The sequence below is a fragment of the Microcebus murinus genome, chromosome 18, assembly GCF_040939455.1.
Source record: "Microcebus murinus isolate Inina chromosome 18, M.murinus_Inina_mat1.0, whole genome shotgun sequence".
In the NCBI taxonomy this organism is placed as follows: domain Eukaryota; kingdom Metazoa; phylum Chordata; class Mammalia; order Primates; family Cheirogaleidae; genus Microcebus; species Microcebus murinus.
Genome location: NC_134121.1, coordinates 27,735,625 through 27,757,857, shown reverse-complemented (window position 1 = coordinate 27,757,857; position 22,233 = coordinate 27,735,625). Strand labels below are relative to the sequence as shown.

The 22,233-nt window shown below is 45.1% G+C and overlaps 1 protein-coding gene and 1 long non-coding RNA gene across 5 annotated transcripts in view; one reads left to right on the top strand and one right to left on the bottom strand.

The window, feature by feature from the left end:
• LOC105880949 (uncharacterized) overlaps window positions 1-21,271 on the top strand; it is a 67,498-nt gene extending 46,227 nt beyond the window's left edge. The window contains exons 3-6 of the long non-coding RNA XR_012913056.1: window positions 11,566-11,605; window positions 13,825-13,963; window positions 18,403-18,587; window positions 20,556-21,271. This is a non-coding gene — a long non-coding RNA (uncharacterized LOC105880949). The remainder of the gene's footprint in view (window positions 1-11,565; window positions 11,606-13,824; window positions 13,964-18,402; window positions 18,588-20,555) is intronic.
• Window positions 1-22,233, bottom strand: part of HNF1B (HNF1 homeobox B) — a 50,803-nt gene that overhangs the window by 3,469 nt on the left and 25,101 nt on the right. For 2 of the 4 annotated variants that reach the window (XM_012782046.3, XM_012781969.3), the window contains exons 5-8: window positions 16,471-16,631; window positions 11,761-11,893; window positions 7,467-7,661; window positions 4,921-5,039 (exon numbers count right to left, since the gene is read on the bottom strand). In XM_012782046.3, coding sequence (XP_012637500.1) covers window positions 4,921-5,039; window positions 7,467-7,661; window positions 11,761-11,893; window positions 16,471-16,631 — 608 coding nt within the window. The remainder of the gene's footprint in view (window positions 1-4,920; window positions 5,040-7,466; window positions 7,662-11,760; window positions 11,894-16,470; window positions 16,632-22,233) is intronic. The other 2 variants (XM_075994378.1, XM_012782284.3) reach the window with 2 other exon arrangements.

Genomic DNA, 22,233 nt, shown 5'->3' with positions numbered 1-22,233 from the left:
GGAGGAGATAACACACGAGTGAGCGCAGATGAGAAGAGGCCAAAGAATGAGCCCAGGGGCCTTCCCAAATGTTGGGAAGATGAGTTGCTGGCTAAGGAGATGAGGAGTGGCCAGTGCCCTAGGAGGAGAATCAGGATGGTAGTGCCCTAAAATCCTAGGGGGAAAAGGAGGGAGTGATCAGCTATGTCAAAGATAGAGATTGAAAAGTAACCATTGGATTTAGCAGCATGGAGGTGTTAGTGAGCTGGACACAGTGGAGTGTGAGGACAGAAGCCAGTCTGCAGAGATCTCCAGAGAGAACCAAGGGTGAGGAATTAGGGATAACAAGGACAGATAACTCACTTCTATTATTATTAACTTATGTGAGATTAATTGTAGCTCCATTAATTGAAAGTTATGATTATAATTCCAATTTTACAGATGAGGGAAGGGTGACCTAATGAAATTATAAGTAACTTGTCAAAGTCTTACAACAGCAAAGCTTGTGTTCTTAACTACCATATAAAATCATCTCGATGGCCAGGTGCAGTGGCTCACCCCGTAATCCCAGCACTTTGGGAAGCTAAGATGGTAGGATTGCTTGAGCCCAGGAGTTTGAGACCAGCCTGGACAACATAGTGAGACCCTGTCTCTACAAAACAAAAAATTAGCTAGGTGTAGTGGTGCACACTTGTCTATAGTCCTAGCTACTCAGGGGGCTAAGGCAGGAGGATCACTTGAGCCCAGAAGTTATAGGCTGCAGTAAGCTATGATCATGCCACTGCACTCCAGCCTGGCTGACAGAGTGAGACGCTGTCTCTGAAAAAAAAATGCCCTTTGCCTTTTCCCCCCAAGCTCTAGAGACCCTCAGGGCTGCCAGCAGGGGAAGCCAAGTGTAACCCAGCTTCCAGGGACTAGGTAGTTCCTTTGGGCCAAGCACTGAGTGAAGTGTTTTACAAATCTCCCAGTTAATTCTTTCATCAATCCCATGAAAGACATATCATTATTCTTATTTTATAGGTGAGCAAACTGAGGCTTGAAAAGGCTAAGACATTTCCCTGAGGTCACACGAGTAGAAAGTATAGTATCTTGAGCCCAGATCTGCATAACTCCCAGGCTGGTGCTCCTAACCATCACACCATTCTTCCTTACTGCCCAGTAAAGAAGGGAACGAGGAGTCAGCTGCTGGGGATTTATGACGAGGCCACCCACCTCCAGCTTGTCAGCACCCCTGACTAGTGACTGCTCTGGGAGCCCTCTCTTGACCTCCCTATAAACTAGGAAGTTAAACAGCTGGTAGAGAATGTTGTGGAAACAGGAGTAAGCTCACAGCCTGCCCATACTTGTTCTAATTGAGGTCAGTGCTTGCTGTGGTCTTGTTTCCAGACTGGCAGGGCATTGTTGAACTCAGGCACAAACCAACCGAGAGGATCACTTGCCAGCACCTAAGAGTCGAGGAGGGAGAGGCATATGTTCTGGAAAGGAGAGATGGCAGTAGCTGCAGAAGCCTGACACATGATCTCCAAGCCCCCCGGAGCATGTCTGTCTTGACAACAGGAAGTTCTGGGATCAGACAGATGCAAGTTCAAATCCTGGCTTTAGCCTTATACCTGCATATTGTGGGTGCTTAAAAATGGATATTGGAAGATAAGTGTTGTTTAATGGATTTGGAGTGAGAAGACCAAAGTCTGGAAGCGCAACTTCAAAATTTATTATCCATTTGAACTTGGCCAGATCCCTCACAATCTGTGAACCTCAATTTTCTGCTTCATAAATCAGGCATAAAAATATCTACCTTGCAGGATGGGTGAGAGGGGTAGCTAGGAAAGGTAAGATAGAAAAGCATCTGGAGTGCTGCTTAGAAAATGAAGGCACTCAAGAAATACTAGTTCTGAATTCATTCATTCATATTTACTGAACATCTACTATAGCCCAGGCATTTGGCTAGGCACAAAAGGATTGGGGGTATTGAGAGGCCCCTGAACTATTTTATTTTTTCCTGGAAAGTGGGTGACAGGGCATCTGTGTGTTAGCAGGAGAATGGGAAACAGGTATCTGGAGCTCAGGCCCAAGAGGTGGGATATGCTTGAGAGATGGTCCTAATCCTGAGAAATGTTCTTATCAGACCCTCCCTTTGACCACATGTAGACCCAGAACCGAGTTAAATATTGAAGGAGTCAGTAGAAGGGGAGACAACTGTCTGCTAAAGAATCACAGACAGATAGCAGAGGGACCAGGGCGGGAGGTACCACTTTGAATACTTGACTAGGTGGAGGTGGGATTTTCACCATTTATAATGAAGAAACTGAGTCTCCCAGTGGGGAATTAAGTGCCCAAGGTCACATATCAGGGAGTGATGAGCTGGGATTAGGTCAGGTCTGTTGGCTTTTCCTATCATCGTCCAATGCCTCTAAACTAGCATAGCCCAGGATGTGTCCCTTTGACCTGAGCATGGTGCACACTAATTGCCTGGTTCAGTGCACACATCAGTGAGTGAAATGTTCTGAGAAGCCCTGCCCTGTGCTGTTTAATTTTAATCCAGCAGTTCTCCCAACATATTTCATCAAGGAATCCTTCTGTTCTCTTACCCCATATACCCCTAATACCTAGCAATGTTTTTGAAATCCCTTTTGCAAAATAATACTTAAAAAAAAAAAAAAAGCAGAATTGCCACCAGGTCTCCTTCAGAACTCACTTCTGACCCTATGCCTTAGGAACAGAGTTTGTACAAATTTCTTCACTGTGGATACCTTCTGCTGTCAGGAGGCAGTACAGGAAGGAAGCTCATAGGAATAAAGTTTCCTGATTGGAATATAGCATGTGGGCTTAATTTCTGCTCTTGTTCCTGACCATTAAAGACAACAAGAGCAGCAACTACCATGGGAATTTTAAAGATGGGTATTGGAAGGTAAGCAAACAGTTGAAAAAAGCAAACAGTCCCTATGGGTTGGCGTCAAAGACCAAAGTCTGAAGGTCCAGCACTAGAATGTATCATCTGTGTGACCTTGGGCAGGTCACTCTTCATCTCTGAGCTTCAGTTTATTTCTTTGTACCTAGGATGTTACAGTAAGACGGAAATGATGAGATAATGTTTGTGAGAAGTATTAATTGTAAAGTGCTACATAAGTATTTTTTATCCTAAGTATAATAACTATCCTCCTCATCATAGAAGTGAGCCTATTGCCAGACTCCTGAAATGTGCGGGGACATGGAGACAACTTCATAGTAGTTCTAGAGAGCGGCTCATGCAGCTTCAAGGTTGGCTGGCCACTCTGTCCAGTGGAGGGGAGACCAGTGCACTTGGGGGCTGGTGCAGAGTCTCAGGGAGCATCTTGAAGTATTTTGATTAAGAGACCATTTCCTGAATTCAGAGGACTTGTTTCAACACGCAAGCATCAAAGTCAACTTGGGAAAGACAAGAATAATTAATCACGGTCCTGTCTAGGCCTGACCAAGTGGCAGATGGATTGATAAACCTTTCAAAGGGGAAGGTATTCCCAGGGAGGGCTGCTGCGCCTGGCTGCCCCCCGATTGAGATTTGTGAGCACAGATAAATGTTTTCCCTGCTCACTACAAAGAGAGGGAAATCACATGGGAGTCGAAGGGCAGGGCAACCAGGGGTTGTCCTTTCATCTTCTATTGGGTGAGAGAAGAGTGGCAAGGCAGGTCCCACACACCTCTCCCTCTACTCTCAGCTCCTGAGTCTGGCTACCCGGGCCGTGTGTGTGTTTCAGCACCTAAGACACATCAAGCACTTAATCAACATGACCTCACTGAATCCCCGGAACAAGTAGATGTTATAGCTCTCATTTTAAAGATGAAGAAATGGAAGGCTCAGGGAGATCAAGGTCACTGAGCAAATGGCAGAATGAGGAATAGAACCCACCTGCTCTACTACACTTTACATGGGCCAGGAGGAGAGGAGGGCAAAGGAAAGAACAGAGAACCCCAAGCCCATGGATGAGGTATGATCTGCAGGGCTCAGATGGCAAAAAGATCAACAAGACCAAAACCTGCTGAGTGCCTCTGACATGAAGTTCAAGGTCATCACTTCCTTATCTAGTAATCAATAAAGGCCAAATAGTTCCCACACTGCACAGACCCCAGCTACTAAAAGATCTTATTGTGTTTCTCTGGAATTGTCATCCATGTTCAGACATCTTGTCCTGTTTTCTAACTCCTGGTGTCCCGTTGCAGTCCAGCTGTCTGAGCTACAGCTAAGTGATGAGCCTCGCCATTAGCCGTCTGTCTTTACCACACCACCACTGCTATGTGGAGGTGGGAATTAGTCATCAACTGAAACGGTGACTAAACCTTTGGATTTCCCACTTTCAGTGCAGCAGGAAGTTGATTCTAAGTTTCTTGATAAAACTCCAAGTGAATGCAGACCCCTGGAAAGGCCGGGCCATCTACTGGGGAGTCCCTATGGATTGAGAGACCTGGGTCATTCCCTGGAGCTTAGGGTATTCCGGGTCCCATATGGGTCCTGGACTGGGAGAATCAGCTTCAGGACCCCTGAATCACTACTCACTTTCTCCATTGACTACCTTGTGGATCCTCAGGGATCCCTCTTGCAAAGCATGAAACTGAACAGAGGGTCTGACCTCATGAGCCCTCCTTGGGAATACCTTTTCCATGGATCTTTCATCATTCCATTGGGGAATGCTCAATCTCAATGCCTAAGAGCTGTGTGTACTCTCCAGCAACCTATTAAACTTCAATCCTTGCTTCGTGCTCTTGTTGGGGAAGCTAGGTGAGCAATAAACCCCTTTCACCTGTGGCCTATTTTTTTTTTTTTTTGCCCTGGGACCTCAGGGGTTCCTTTGGCAAGTAACTGGGAGCCTGGGAAGGACCAAACTATGGCTAAGCCCATGCTTGCCACACCCTCCACACATCAATAACCTTAGTCATTCCTCCCTCCCCCAATCCTACTGGCATTACCTGTTTACTGGAAGACATGTTGGTGAGTGTACTGATGCTGCTGGTGTCTGTGACCACCATCGCAGATGGAAACCGGGAGGTGTGGGAATACTGGGGGGGTTCCTGCTTGTGTGCGTACACTGGAGAGACAGAATAAAGACAAAATTAAGGTGCATACGCTGGCACATACACTACTACAGACCCTCCCCCCCATCCCACACCATAGCTCCTCCTGTTTCCCGGGAAGATAAAAGGGGATGGTGGTTATGTTTGGGAAGGTGGTGGGATGTGGTTAAAAGAATGCCTATGTGTTTAAATCCTAGCTCCATAATCAAGTTATTTAACCTCAGTTCCCTCACCTGTAAAATGGGGATGATGTTTATTGTAGGATTGGAAGAGATCATGTTTAAAGTATTTGTACTAAATAAACAGCCTTGCACAGCTCCTAGTATGTAGTGGTACCTAGGAGCACTTCTGTTTCCCTGACTTTCAATAAAATATTAGATGCCGGGGCATCATCAAGTGACTCATAGGCATATGTAGTGCATCTGAGATTTCAAGTCGAAAAATATTCTAAGTAGCAGGCCAACATGAAGTATCTTGCCAGCACATGCTTATGGTTTCTGCCATGACTCAAGTACCAGGTTTCATGCTAGCAATGGTAGATTGATTAACAATTGTAATTAGAAACAGTATGATTAATTGTATAATTCTGGGCTGTTCCAGTTTGCATTAAAAGGATATAATAGTGTTATAACATCACAGGAATATGAAAGATGATAGACAAATGGAGACCAGATTCAAATAAAACCTCCAAGAGCATGTTACTCGAGTTTTTGTTTTTTTAGTACTTGTCCACCAAGTCTGGAAACTTCTTTAAAAAAAAATTCTTTTTTTTTTTTGAGGCTAGTCAAGTGAAGAAGTCTGGAACCTTTCGAGTCATGTTAGTTATCCATAAAATTTATGTAAATTCCAGGTCATATGACCAACTAATGAAAGCATGTGGATGCTTGGCCATGAGGGAGGGACCAGTCTATTCTCAGAACATGGGCATACCAAAGAGTCCTCCAGTAAGGGAAGGGGGTGAAGGTCATTGGCTGCCACCTCAGCTTGCCCTTCCTATGCAGGGAGGCTGGTTATTTCCTTGTCTGGGGGGCTCCATGGGCTCTCTCTTCATGGCTGGTCAGGCCTGCTGGGCCTCAGCAGTGCACAGATCACTGGTAACCATGCTCTGGCTGTCCCACCCCAGCCTGACCATCAAGGAAGCCTGCCCAGGTGAGGGTGTAAGGGCAGGAGGGGAGCATATGGCCAGGTTCTGAGAGGAAGGGAAGTGGAGAACATATGGTCCCAGAATCTACTACAGGCTGTGGCAGATTTTTAGAAGCCACGAAAATGTGATTGGAATGTGAGATGGTGCTCTAAAACCAGCTCTGCAGGCCTGAGTAGGGGTCAACCCAGAGGACAGAGGAGAGAAGGCTGGACTTGGCTGTTATCCCTTAGACCCACAGCTTTATCCAATGCAGCCAGGGGAGAAACTCAAATCCCCTTTGCCATCTTTATATTCCAGGAGTTCCTTAATAAATAATCACTTGCATTGCTAAAACTGTTTATGCTTATCAAATGCAGTTCGCCCCTATGTTTATTTCATCTTTATAGTTACCCTATATGCATACTATTTCCATTTTATAGATGAAGAAATTGAGACTCAGAGTGCTTAAGTAACTTGCCAATGGCTACATGGTTGTTAAGCATCAAGCCAGGATTTAAATCCAGGTCTGCCTGATCCAAGACTAGCACTCTACACTGGATAATTCCCTGGTGTTCTTGAAGCAGGGAGGCCATCCATCCTTCCCATGACCCTTTCCAATTCACAAGTTAGGGTTATAGCTAGACCTGGCCAAAGGACTGGAGGCGTGGGGCTCAGGATGGATGGCAAAGAAACAGAGGCTGGGAGTGGGTGGGAAATAAGTGGCTGAAAAGTAGACTTAAGGTAGGTGTAGAAATTGTATGTGAGTGACAGTCCTGTGCAGGGGTGTGGGGTATGGGGTATAGGATGGGGCAGAAACTCTAATACTCCTTGCCCAGGGTGGTGTGCTGGTGGTATTTTCCACTTATGCTCATGGTTCTTGATTAGAGGTGTTTCAGTATATGAACCCCATGGGAGACGCTAGAGGATTCTTCTATTTCAGGCCAGGCAAACATGATGCAAATTAGATTTCAACTCTGATCATCTGGTAATGGTTGCTTGGAATTTTAGATTGAAAAGGCTCATTGGGAAAAGGTATATTTTCCATGGATGCTGAGATAGGAAACTGTGGCATGTGTTCTCCAACTCCTCTTTACAATTAGGCCTAAACTGTCCTCATGAAACCTTTTCCTGGGAATCTTGGGGGTTGAGGACTAGCAAAGACACAGCAACACACAAGAGTATGCTTGAGCAATTGTCTTGGTTGATTATAGGTAGGGAAAAGTGACCCAACCAATAAACTTCCCAGAAGGTTCAGACCCAGAGAGGGAAGCGGTAGGCTGCTGAGGGGCTCCCCCCTGCCACGTGCCCCTGTCCTTACTGTGTGAGTTCTGCAGCTGAGTCACAGCAGCCATGAAGGGCTGCTGGCCCATGTGGCTGCCTGGGCTCTGCTGCATGAGAGGCTGCTGGTGAGGACTGTGCAGCTGCTGGGAGAACTGGACAGGCTGCAGGGCTGCCAGGCTGCCGGCCACGCTGTTGATGACTGGGACGCTCTGTGCTTGGGAGGTGTTGAGGCCTGTGGGAGCAGGAAGGAAAATCAGAGATGGCTTCTGGGATGAGGAGAGGTGGATGGATGGCAACAGGCGTTCACTGAGCCCCTGCCAGTCACTGGGCTGAGCCTGTTACCTAAGAGATTGCATGGGAAGTGCTTTTCTAGACAAAGAAACTGAGACTTGGAGAGATTAATTTACTTGTTCAAATTCCAGAGTGAGTTGTGGGTTGGAGACAGGCTTTAAACAGATCTGACTAAGCCCGAGAGTCTCCCAAAGTCATCCTGTGACCTCCCAAACTTGGTCCCATGAAGTTTCTGGGGCCCTGGAAAAGCTGACTCTACTTGCCCACACCATCTATGCTGGATGTGAGAGAGACTTGCTCTGGTGACCTCAGGGCAGAGTTAAAGGTGTCCACTCCAAGGCTGTAGTCCCCAACCCCCAGGCTGAGGACTGGGACCAGGCTGCAGAGCTCCGCTGCATGCCCCTCACTGCATCTTCCCACCCATGGAAAACTTGTCTTCCATGAAACTTAGGAACAGGGGCTGAGGGTGGGGGTGCATACAGCAGGGGGTGAACAGCAGGCAAGCCAGGGAAGCTTCATCTATACAGCTGCTCTCCATTGCTGGCATCACCACCTGAGCTCTGCATACCCTCCTAATCCTCAGTCCCCACCTGCCTGGGCTGTGGAAAAATTGTCTTCCATGAAACCCATCCTTGGTGCCAAAAAGGTTGGGGACTGCTGTTCTAAGGCACAGATTATTGCCCAGATCTGTCTGTCCAGCAGAGGGCAGAATGAGGGCAGGGACCCACATTTGGATAAAAACAAAACAACCTCCATGGTCCTGAGAGTATGAAGTCTGAAGACCCTCATTTAGTAGACTGTACAAAGACCGTGAGAGTAGTCAGGTGCCAACTCTCTTGACTTAGCAAAGAGGGGAAAAAATACTGGAAATCGGCTAGTCTATGAAGCAGGCATATCTTATCTGGCAGCACAGGGCTAGTGGCATCAAAAGGACCAGGTTTTAGATGGAAGAAATAGTAGGTTAAAGGATGGCCCTTGGCAGTTACAGTGGGTCTTGCCATGTTTCTGTTCAAATCTTCTAGAAGGGCCTCTGTGGTTTGGTAATGCATCTATCCTGAGGCCTCATTAGAACCTGGGCCATTCCTGCAAGGATTGGGTCCCCTGGTACCCATGCTCTGTATGTTCCCTGGAGTGGACTTTGGGGAAGACAGCAAAGGCAGGGTCAGTGTGGGGACAAGAGGATCAGGAGAGAATACACCCCAGCCTCTTTCCTAGAGCACCCATATTCCTTTATTCTTGCTTTCTGGGAAGTGGAGGAAAGAATGAGATGGAGAAGGAAATCCAGAAAAGGTATATTTTAGATAGATATGGAAGGGCCACTTAGAGAGACTTCCCTGAAATGGAGAGGGGTTCAAAAGCAGGTTGGTGGGAAGTCCTCAGTGGAGATAGCACAAAGTCCTCAACAATTGCCCACTCAGAGCTTTAGCTGATACTGCTATCAGAAACCTAAAAGGTGAGACCCCTGAGCAGAAAGGGAGGGGGAATAATCCCCTTCCTAGCTCTCCTGGGTGGGGTTGTGGGGGTGGGACCCTCTGGTCACCCTCAGAATAGCACTATTTCCAGTTCCCCAGGGGGCTCAGCTTCTCCCCAGGCCAGCGTCTCATCTGATACCCAGATATCCCGTTTACCTTTTCTACCTGTGTCCTAGGAAAACCCATGAATTTGCTGTTTTTCCAGGAGTCCACTGCTGCTGCTCTTTTTGGAAATCTCTGCCCAGAAAAGAAAATTATCCTTTCTAGAGTGGATGACATTTGAGGGCATAGTTCTGAAACCTGCCTGTGCTTCAGAATCATCTGGGAGAGCTCTTTAAGAAATACACATTCCTGGGTCCCACCCAAGACTTAATGAGTCAGAACCTTCCAAGGTGGAGCCCAGGAATCTTATTTTCAACACAGTCTGTGATCCTGATGTGCCTCAATTCCTGATGTGCTCTCAATTCTGAGAGCTCCCACAGTGGGTGACTCTTGGCCTTTTCATCTGTTTCTGGGCACTGGTTTCTGCTTGGGAAGCATGCTATCCAGTCGAGAGTAGAGAGGAGGAAGGGAATGTGACAAAGAAGTGAGAATGAGTAGAGAATGAGGAATTGGCACTGCCAAGTAATCTGTTATTACATTCTCCATGGGCTTCTGCGGTTTGTCGTGAGGTAGGGCCTGTGTATTCAACAACACACCTAAATGAGGGTGCCTGACACTCCACAGGGTAGCACCACTGTGTCTTGGCAGTGTTCCAGTGATCCTCACCATTCTTCTTGCTCTGTCCACCCTGAGTGGACACATAAACACACATGCACACAGAAACACACACCCACAGACGTAGACACACACATACAGACATGTACATACACATCTCCTTCTAAGGTGAGTATGCTCTGGTGTTGCCCATTTGCAGTAAGAGATTAAGATCATTGTGAGAGGGTAGAAAAGTATGGGTGGAGGAAATTAGGAGGAATAAAATTGAAAAATATGGAATAGTGTTAGGGAAAATTTTAATTCAGATAGTGCCTGAAAAACTATATATAATTGTATATGTCAGTCAAAGCTTGGCATGGGTAGAAAGCAGGTAAATGGGACAGTTTATATATCATTTTGGTTGTAGAAATAAGGAAGTGGAATATCTTACCCATGGGCCTTTTAATCAAATCTTCTAGAAGGCAAACAAGCTGGTTTTAGGAATCCTATCTCATTCTCAATCCAAACCCCGGTATTAGTAGGGTGACCCATATTCCATATACTGGAGTACCCAGTGAAAAGGCAGCACATTTAAAATAATTTTTTGTTTTGTGAATCACCTAAAGCCTGTTCTTCTAATGTCTATTCTTATTTCCTTCTGCAAAGATAAACACAGCGTGTGTCAATTTCCAAGCTGCTAAGGATAGAGTGAGAGCCACACATGTTCATTCAATAAATTTGTGTGCCTCCTATGGGCCTAGCACTGCTCTGACTTCAAAGGATGCATAAGTCATTCTTGTCAGAAGTGATCTGAGTTCCTACCCTAGCTAGAGCTGATTTAGGGAAAGGAGGGAAGGAAAAGAAAAAGTCAGGGAAAAAAAGAGATGGCCAACATGGGCACTAGACACAAGGGAGGTCAAGAGGACAATGGGGCAATACAAGGTTGAAAGAAAGATGACTAATGTCAAGATGAGCCTTGGATCTATCCTGAGACATCTCAAGAATATTCCCAAGGCTCACACTGAAGGTTCTGAGAAATAATGACTTGGCCAGAGATGTCATGGTGAAGCTGAAAATATGCTGAATACTCTTCAACAGTAAAACTCTTAGGGAGACACCCCCAGCCACAGCCTGCTTCAGCCCTCTCATGCCCTGAAATGGCCCATCTATGACAGGCACAGGCTCGCTGGAGAATATAAGGCCTCTTGGAGCTGGAAGGACCTGACCTGTCTCTCCATCTTCAGGCATGCCCCTAAACAACCTATTTCTCCTTAAAGTTTTCAAAACTCTGAGATACCATGACAGTTTCCCTCTGGGTCATCCCTTAGTGTATTTTCACCACTGGCCAAGGAGGTCTCTCAAACCACAAAGATCCCCTGTTTAGAAGGAATTCCATCAAGTCTCACTCCATCTTCACCAACACAAAGAACCTCTAGGAAATCTACCATATCCTTAGGGATATGAATGAATATAAGACAAAGTATAAGCTATGACATTATGCACATTCATGCTTTATAGATTTACAAGCATGTCCATCTTTGCTGTCATTTGATCGCCTCAACAACCCATTTTATAGATGAGGAAATTGAACCTCATTAGGTTCAATAATTTGACCTAGTACAGCTAGTAAACTATGACTAGGATTCAAATCCATTCCACAATTTTCTCTTGTTTTAGGCTAAACAATCCAAATATTGTTGAGGAGAGAGATAAGAAGGTAAGGAAGTTAAATCAAATCTACAAATTGTGGGTGAGTTTGAAGGAGATCTATAGTTGTTTTTTTGTTTGTTTGTTTGTTTTTTTACCATGTTGACTCACTTTCCATTCTCTTTCTCCCTGTCCCCAAGTTTTCTGACCAAGAACAGAACTTACTTTGTGCAATTGCCATGACTCCAGAGAGGGGGGTCATGATGAGGTTTTGAGATTGCTGGGGATTATGGTGGGAAAGGCTGTGGATATTCGTCAAGGTGCTGACTGGGGGCAAACCTCCTCCTGAGACTGAGATCTGTTAGGGAGAAAAAAACAAGAGCAGCATGAGTGGACCTGGAACCACAAACAGCAGTTTCTAAAATGATATGACTTAGCAATTCCTTGGCACAGCTAGTTCACAAATTCATTCATCCATTCATTCATTCACTCAATAACAATTATTAAGCTCCTACTGTAGGACAGACACTGTTCTAGGTGCTCAGGACAGAGCAGTAAGTAAAATAGACAATAATCCCTGCCTTCATGGTGCTTCTACTTGGTGACTATCTTTGAGTTACCAGCCTGCTTCAGAAATTATGAAGGGTTGGGGGAGATTAGCCATTATTGGATTTCTCTATTTCTTCCACATCTTCACTATACATTATAGACTAATTAATTAATTAAGTCAAGGGGCTGATATTGTAATGACTAAACAAGCCTTGGCTCCAGGCACCCTCATTCTGTTTCACCATTATATTTTAATTATAGATTAGTAAGGGAAAGCTGTTTTTGTGTATTTACTTTGTACACGACCGCCTTATAGAATCTTATAGAACTTTCTGAATAGTATTAAACAATAACAGCTGTAATCAATGTGCTTGTTTTGATTCTGATGTTATCAGAAATGTTTCCAATTTTCTTCTGTTAATTAGAGTTATAAGGGATCTATCAGTTTATACACATACACACACTTTTTTGATGATAAATTAGTTTACTATTTACTATTTATAAACTAAAAATAGTTTACTATTTTTTAAAATATTTTTTAGAATTTTTTTTTTGAGATAGAGTCTCGCTTTGTTTCCCAGGCTAGAGTGACTGCTGTGGCATCAGCCTAGCTCACAGCAACCTCAAACTCCTGGGCTCAAGTGATCCTACTGCCTCAGCCTCCCGAGTAGCTGGAACTACAGACATGTGCCACCATGACCGGCTAATTTTTTCTATATATTTTTTCTCTATATATTAATTGGCCAATTAATTTCTTTCTATTTATAGTAGAGACGGGGTCTCACTCAGGCTGGTTTCGAACTACTGACCTCGAGCAATCCGCCCACTTCGGCCTCCCAGAGTGCTAGGATTACAGGCATGAGCCACCCCGCCCGGCCATTTTTTAGAATTATTAAGAAAGGATTGTCCTCCCTCATTCTGAGCTAACTCATATGTTCCTGAGAGCATCAGGAACTCTGAGAGGTGACTTACGGTTTAGGATACATGAGATATCTGAGCAACTCAACTTCCCTTCTCCCATATTTCACTCCCCAGAACTCTTCAGACCATATTTCTCACAACAGCACCCAGGTAAGAAGCCATCTCTTGCCTTGCCCTTCTGGTCAACCCCATAGCTACCAAGGTTAATTTGAAAAGGAAAGAAAGAAAAAAACCAAACAGGTTTGTTTGTGTTTTTAAAATGAGCATCAAGAAATGAGTTAGGGGTCACATGACCAAGAAGGAATTCTGACCACATCAAACAAGAGAGAACCAGCCTGTTTGCTGGACTTGTTTTTTAAAATGTCAGAGTCATTAAAAAAAAAAAAAAATCTGTAACCTGCCCTCAGACTGAATCCCTTGGGTAACGTAGTCCTTTGGAGAAAGTCAATGAAGTGACAGTAATTACTCTGCCATTTCAACATTTGGTTTTAATAGTGTGAGAGAAATGTGGAAGCCAATGATTAAAACAATTTAGATATGTGTGGCTGTAGGGTTTATACAAGGGCTTTCACTAATCGTCCTTAATAGATAATGACACAAATAAGGGAGGCATTATTATTATTGTCTCTATATGACAGATTAAGAAACTGATCCTCAGAAGAGTCAAGACTAGCTCTATGTCACCTGATTAGTGAGAAAGCCAGCCTTTAAATCCATTTTTGCTGGCGTTTAAATCCCATCCACTTACTAAATTTGAGTAACCTTGGTCAAGTCACTTCCCATTCTGAAATGTAACTATTATTTTCTGTTTGCCTCCAGGACTGATGGAAACCAGGGAACTGTTAAGGATATTGGTGGTGATCCTAACCTGATAAACTAGGAGAGCTGGAATTGTTAATGCTGCCATTTCCAGTCCCTTCACTATGCTAAGTGCATCAACATGCCTATAATCTATGAGGTTGGTATTGTTATCCCTACTTTATAGACAAAAAAACTGAAGTTTAGAGGAGTTAAGTGGTAGAGTTGGGGTTGAAAGCAGGCTATCTGCTTCCAAGGCCTGAGCTTTTTACCACTAAGCCACACTGCTGTGAAAGTATCCAGTGTGTGCTTTTTAAAAAACAAAACAAAATAAAAATGAGAAAAAAAGGTTCAACACACAGACCACAGCTCTAAACCTGGCCAGCTTTTTGTCAATGCATGCCACTTGGGCATAAGGATGGGAGGCAGACAGTGCAACAGAAAGCTCAAATGGATCCAAAACCCATCCCTGGGGGAAGATTCCAAAGGCATGTCCTGCTGAAACAGAGACTATCATTCCTAGAACAGGTCTTACCCAAAGAACAACAGAGCTACAAACAATCTTCACACCAACCCTATAACATAGGCATTATTATCCCCATTTTACAGATGAAGAAACTGAGGTTAAGCGATTTATCTGCCTTGCTACTGGTGAATGACAGAGCCAAGGCTTGGACATGCTGATTCCCTTGCTATGTTCCTTTTTAATCATATTCTGCTCTTGCTGTGGTGGGCCAAGACTTGTGATGGCCTTGTTATATATTAACAGAGAACAGACTCTTGAATTTGGACATCCAGTAATAGTGACACAACACATGAGCCAGGGTGTTGGAGACAAGAGAAAAGCCAGTCCCTGCAAACAAGCTCCCAGGTGTTTGCTAACGTTGAGGTGTGCAGTCTTGGTCAATCATCAATCCAATAATACACTGCCCAGGTAGGGCACTGCCAAGCAGAACAGGAAGAAAAAAGCGTGTCTGCAGGCTGCACTTGGAGCAGCCCCAGCTTGGGTGAGGCAGTTGGCCTCTTCGAAGAAGAAGCGGGAGAGCTCAAAGGGAAACCCCAAGGACCTTCAAGCTATAAGAGCTGAGACTTGGAAAGTTTTATTCACTGAGAAGTCAAGGTCCCCTTCTCCAGGGAAGCTGGGATAATCCTTAACCCTAACTTGTTTGGGTTTCAACATGACTCTTGAGAACTCATAAAGCCTTGTCTGTGCCTCTCACAGGTAGCTGACACAAATTGTTCTTCATGAAGAAGAATCTTTCTTAAGGGATGGGGAGAGGCAAAAGGGGCTGCAAAATGCCTTCACTAGGGGTGCCCTTTCATTTTTGTTTGCAGCTCAGGTGCCCTGAAACTAGAGTTGGCCGGGCCAGGGCTACCCTCAGAAACTAGACTTTGTTTTTCCTCCAGGGAGCCAGGGACTCGATCACCTGTGACTCACCGTTCCTGTGTTGCCTACACAGCACACACGTCAAGGTCTGAAATGGCATCTGCTCCCTGCTGCCCTCCCCCAATTCCAGCCCCCACCTGCCTCTGGGTCAGACACCTTGAGGGAGTGTGTGCAGCTCCACCTTCAGTGTGGAAGTCAGGAACCTGCGGCTCCTCCCTCCCCTGAAACACACAGCATGACCCAAAGAATAGTTTTCCATTTCCTGCCCTTGCTGGTATTCTCTCATAAGTTGCTCTCCCCTGCACTTGTGTTGCTAGAGGATTGGAACCTAATCCTAATTAGAACCTAATTTGAATTAGAACATTCAAATTCAAATTATCCATTCCTCACCAAGCGTGCTAAACTTAATCTGGGTGTGGGGTTGTGGTTGTGGATATAGAAAACTCCATTTCCTAAGAATAATATTGACATTAACATAAAAACGACACTGCCATATAGTGAATATTTACTACACCGAACACTGTGCAGAGTATTTTGAATGTGTTATCACACTTATTCCCTCAACAATTCTATTGTTATTACCCTCATTTTATAGATGAGGAAAAGAGACCTAAAGTAGTTCAGTAACCCACCCAAGCTGCACAGCTATGAAGTGCTGGCGCTAGGATTTGAACCCGGGAAATTGTAATTTCAAAGCCGGGGCTTCTCCCTCTGTAAGCATCGTCCCACCCCTCCTGCCATTTTGTGCCATGATCTTCACTGACCGGGCATCAAAAGTCCTTCAGAATTCCAGGTTAAAACCTTCCCCCACCTCCTGCCACCCACTAAATCTTGACTTGCTAATGACTCTCCTGCCTGTACCAAGGGGGTGGTAAGGAGGAAGAGGGGGTTTGTTTCAAAGAGAGGTGCTCTCTGAGTTAAAAAATTGGCTTTGGAGGCCTTGGAGGGGAGGGAGGAATGGACATTTTATCAACACACATGTCATTGGCAGCCCCTAAACAAACAGGGTCCCACCCGCTTGCTCCTTTATGAGGCATTCAATCAATAAAATGAGAGCGGAGCGCTGTCAGATTTATTGGCTGGGTTCAAACTGAACACCTCTTCTACCCGCCAGAGGCTGGGTCACCAGCACTACCTTTCCCTTCCAACTCCAACAGCTCCCCATTTTCCCCTGTGAGGCTACAATGGTCCATTGTTTGAGGCAGGCCTTGTGAGAAGTTGTGTTTGTTTTGCCTCTTATCTTATCAGCTCCAGGGCTACAATGGCCCAGGTGTACTCACCATTTTAACATCAGGTGAGAGGAGATTGTGGCCGGGGTCCAGGCTAGCTGGGGAGACTTGCTGTAAAACTGACGGGCTGGTCACCATAGCGCTGTTGCCATGGTGACTGATTGTTGAGGAGGAAGTGACTTCATTGTTTCCCTGCTGGCTGTAGCGCACTCCTGCAAAACAACACAAACCCAACAGGGAACATTAGTGCCACCAAGGCTCTGGAACAATGACTTGGCTCTCCTTGTTTTCAAGGGTGGATGACAAAAAAACAAAGTTGCCTTCTCCTCCCCTGTCTACCCACAAGAAATATTGGCTGTCTTTCTCCAAGGGTAGAGGTGGCCTAGTCTGTGCTTTAATTCTCGAATGTAAGCTCCATGAGGGCAAGACATTTCTATCTGTTTTGTTTTGTTCATTGCAGTATCTCCAGTGTCTTGGCACTTGGTAGCCACTCAATAAACATCTGTTGAATAAATGAATGAACAACTGAGTGGATTCCACTTATTACTGTCTCAGCACAGTTCTTTTAGGATTTAAGCACTGAGATTGGCCTTCTCTTACTGGCTGGGGTATTTCTTTCATTCTTCAAAATGTCTTCTAGAAATGTTTGCCTGGCATCTTGTGGCTATGTGGTGCTGCTAAGTATGAGTTGACCCATTTCAAAGAAGATGCACTTGTGTAGTGACCTTTGAAAGACCCATAGCTTATGCATCAGTCTCTGTGTACCACCTTTTGGCCAAGCCCAAGAGGCCAGGGGAACACAGCCAGAGTGGGACAGGGATGGGGCTGCAGCCAGGAGTCTTTGGCTCTGGAACTCACATTCCTTTGATGGGGTCCCATTTGGCTGACTTCCAGGGCACTGGGAAAGGCCCATCTGCCGGGAGGTGGGGCAGGCAGCACACACAGGCAGGTTGTGGATGCTTAGTAAACCACTGCAGTTTGGTCTGCAAGGGAGGGGAAGAACCAAGCATGTTTACAACCTCACTGTTTGGACCCTCCCTCTTGCTCAGGAACCAAAATAGAAGTCTGCTCTTAGGAAAGGAAAGTGCTAGACAGAGATCAGGCAACTGAAGGAAGCCAAAGAAGGGGAAAGAAGTTGGGTACAGTTCGCAGACACAAGTCCTGCTTGATGTGCCCATGAAACAGCCAAGGACAAGGCTGGGGGTCCTTGAGGGCATCTCACACTAAGCCCCATGGTTTGTTGCTTTGGATTTGACAAAAACAGGAGACCAAATGCTCTAGGCATGCAATCATCTGGAGAAGTGGCCAACTCTTTGGCTACTCTTCTCCTTTTGCCCAGTTTTCCAAGATGAACCATTTCTGTACACTGATTCTGTTGCTGTTTTCCTCCTGCCCTGCCTTGAGCCCCAGCTAGAGCTCCACCTTCCAGAGGAGGCTACAAAGTTGCCCAGGGGCCAAGCAAGCTGCCACAACCAGCAGCCTAATTCATTAAGAGGAAGCTTACCAAGAGGAGACCTAAACCAGTTTTCCTTGGATCTTCCTAAGGACATTACCTGAGGCTCTTAAGACCTAGGGCTGGGGAAAAAACAAACAGATGCTAAAGCAGGATTCTAACCTTCAAGAACAACTTGTTTGACTGTGAAGTAGCTTGATGCTTGCATGATGGGCCTTTTCTATTGGTTGTTTTCCCCATCCTTTGATTCAAGGGGCTGCTGGTGGGAGTGGTGTTGGTAGTGGGACAGCAGTGGAATTTGGTGGTTATTGGTCTAGGGCACTACATCTTTTTGGAAAAACAGGAGCCATGAAGTTAAAAAGAGGAAAGGCATCCTCCTCTCCAAGTCAACAGCCCCTGCCTAGTACTGCCCGTCTTCCTCTGCACCTATTTGCAGCCCCCTGTCTCTTATTTACTACCCTCAGTACCATCCCATAGGATTAAATTAGGTCCTTTTTCTGCGCTCACAGTTGCCATTGGGTTCCCAACAGGATGCTTCCAACAGTTCAACGTGTGGTTATATGGAAGAAGAAAGAGATTTGAACCTGTGGGCTCTAAAGACAGAGCAGGATCCTATGGAAGAAAGGGAGGCAGTCTTCAAATAAATAAAAGGAAGAATTCTCTAACAAGGAGGGGCAGTGCAAAGACTGTGGGCTCTGAAGCTCGATGAACTCAGGTTTGAATCTTGACTTTGCTCTTAATCCATGTGTGCTCATGGGAAAATTACTTTCCCTCTCTGCGCCTTAGTTTCCTCTAGGAAAACAGAGAGGATACTTTCTCAACAGGGCTCTTTGTAGATTGGAGATATCATCTGTACAGCTCCTAGTATAATGCCAAATACACGGCAACTATGGGTGGGGATGCTGGGGAAGGGAACTGGTGTTGGACTCAAGACATTTGCTAGAATTGTAGACAATTAGGGCAGATTCTAAGTACTAAAAGAATCCTACTCTGGCAGAACCACTGATGCTTTGTCTGGAAGCAGCTTGGGAGGGAGGCCTGGCTGCTGCCCTCTTGTTCTTTCCTTTCGGAGGAACTGGACTTCACCCTGTTTTTCTCCTGCTTTTTCTAACTCCCTGACCAAGCTATTTACCTCCCCAAGATGCTCTGCTCCTGAGAGAGTGGTGATAATGCTGGGAGTCAGGTGTGTTTTCACCTCCCAGCCTGTCCCCATCATCGATTCAGTCTCAAGTCAAACAGTCTCTGGATTTAGCCTGTTTAATTTGGCTGAAGGAAAAGGGCCAGCCCTCTGATGATCAAATATGGGTCACAGAGAGGCTTCTCCTCTACCACAGGCTACGCAATTATTTATTTAAAAATAATTAACCAAGGATATCCGCAGGAAACAAAAGGCTTCTTTACACGGGATCGTGGCAGGAGAGAGGCAAGAGACATTTGTTAGAATCCAGGCAGCATAGCCCTAGGCTGCTGTAGTTTTCACACTGTTTTCTTCCCTAACAGAACTTCATTATGTAAGAAATATAACGGTGGTGGCCTAGACCTATGAACGTTACTTTAAAAGTCTCTGGCTAAGCGAGAGAGCCCTGACTGGCAATTAGGGGATCCCTGTTTTAATCTCAGCTCTGATATCCATTTATTGGGCAAGCTCCAGCTTTCTCTTCTAATAAGCAGGAGGACTGCCCGCTGCAGGGAGGGGGCTGTTGTCATTGCAGTGTCATGGGGGCTAGGCACAAGGCTGCTCATCTCCTCCAGGTCCACCTGTAATCTTTCCCACTGATACTCCTCTCACCAGGAATTTGGAAATTTCTGGCCCCTGAGAGGGTTGCTGTAGTCAGCCAGCCATCTTTTATAGGGATGTGTGTGTGGGGGGGGGGGAGCAGAGTACATCACAAGGTGTCTGCAGGCAATACACCAAAAATAGGAGCTCTTGTTAGAGGAAGGAGAGGCTAAGTCCTTGTATATTTCACAAACTCAGAAGAGCACTTGAAATGAGAACAAAAATGGAGTGCAAAGTGTGTAGGCTTGCCTACACAGGTGACCTGGGTTTAAATCTTGACACTACCATGTAATAGCTGTGTGACCTTGGGGAAGTTACTTAACCTCCCTGAGCTCCAGTTTCTTTATTGATTACAATATCCACCTGTTAGGTCATTGGGAAGAATGCTAAATGAGTTAATGGATGTGAAAGTACCCAGACCATGCTTACCATAGTGTCTTGGCACACAAGGGTTACTCAAAACACACAGTTGCTCCTACTTTGGGACTTTGTCTTAAAGACATTTTTAGGAAGGCTGAGATTACAAAACTTTATAGAGCACCTATGATGTACCAGGCACTTGCTAGGGAGTCTGCATTAAGAAATGGATTGGCATCTTCCCTTCTTCCTTCATCATTGCAAGCTCTGAAAATGACTTATATATAACAAGGGCTCTAGTTTAATATTGACTGGCCAAAGATGGCAAGTTATTAACCACAGAGGACCCACAGGAGAAATGACAATGGCAGATGGTAACCATTCACCTTCCACTGGTTTCTTAGCTCAAGCCACTAATTGGCCCCGATCCCCATCATTGGCCCTATGAACCACAGCAAGTATGTCTAGCAGTAAAAGATATCCCAGATGGAGTCCAGGGACATCCCTGAGGCCCTGGTTAGGAGGTCATCTACTTTCTCTTGTTCCCAGGTCTCAGCATCCTGGGCATTGGGTTATTTTCGAATTCCCAACAGCCTATGGGACAGACACAGCCTCTATGCAATGTGACTAGTCAGAAGTGTCAAAAACATGGAAGAAGTGTATGATTCCAAGAAACCAGCATATCCTGTCCTGCCCTCCTGTGCCAGTGCCATCTTCAGGGAGCTCTTCACACTGCTGCAGCCTGGCATTTCTTTCTAAAACAAAGTCACACGACGTCACTTCCCTGCCTGGATACTTCCGATGGCTCCTCACTGCTTTCTGGAAGAGACTCAACACCCGAGACTGGCAGAATCAGGCCTTCATGACTCCAGTTTGCCTTGTTTGCATCATCTTTCACCATGCTCCGTACAGCCCCACCAGAGTACCTGCCATTTCTCAAATGGCCGTCTCCTGCCTCTGTGCCTTTGCTCATGCTGTTCCTACAGCTTGGAAAGTTCTTCTCTGTGCCACATCCTTTAAGAGGACTAAATGTCACCTCCTCTGAGAAGCTCTCCTTGATTCATCCTGGTAGGCAGCTGCTCCATCTTTTGTGTTTTATATGCACTAGAGACTTAAAGCCAAAGTCAGGCACCCTCTACTCTGATGATATGTTTACTTCTCTCCTTTTTAAAGGAAGATGACATTTTACAACCTCACAGTCTCGTGGAGTGCCCAGCACTGTGAATATTTATTGACTGAAGGAATAAAATCTCAGCTGCTTTGAGTACCCATGCCCCAGAACAAGGAGAATCACTTTTAGCAGAGGAAAATAAGGTCAGTTCTATAGTAATTATTGAATTGAAATTGTGAATCTATTCCAATTCTATTGCTATATTAGGGAATAATTTGAGTGAAATGTGAATTTCACACTTAACAAATACTAGGTGAACAGAAATCTGCACCCAGCTGAATGGAGCCACGTAGGAATATACTAAATGCACCCATGCATGCACACACACAGCCTTCGAACATTGCCAGCTACCTCAGTTCGCTGCATGTGCGTATAAGCTACATCCATGCACATGTGGAGTCACGACTGTCCTGTTGAGTTCAGATAATCCCCCGTCCATCACTTCACAATAACTCACAAGGTACAACACTTCTGATGCCCACTTCCTTAGGCAAACTTCAAGTTCAAGTGCCATATTTACTGTTGCACAGCATTTATGTATTTCTTAGCCATTTTACAGGTATAGAACTCCGGTAATGTTTTTATTGGATTCTTATCTTTTTAAAATGTGTCACTGAGGAAGTTTGTGAGTGTTATATCCTTAACCTTGGTTTTCCCACAAGTCCTGTGGTTTTTATTGGTGATTTTAGGATGCGTATGTTGGGTTATACGGAACCAATTGTGCATGTGTGTTCAAAGACAGACACAACTGCCTCACAGGGGAACCCCAAAGAGCAGTTGCTCAGAGTGTTATTAACCACAGAGTCTTTTCATAAATTTGTGCTTCAGGGGCTTAGGACTACAGCCCTAGAAACCTAATCTAGGCTCTAAGAGCTTAAAAAACCAGCTGAGACCCCAATTCCACAATTCCAGAGATTAACAGGCACCAACCTCTAGATACTTTTTTTTTTAATTTTATTTTATTTTATTTTTTTTTACATATATAAACACAAGTGTATAGATACTTTAACAATCTCTCTCTCTCTCTCTCTCTCTCTCTCTCTCTCTCTCTCTGCC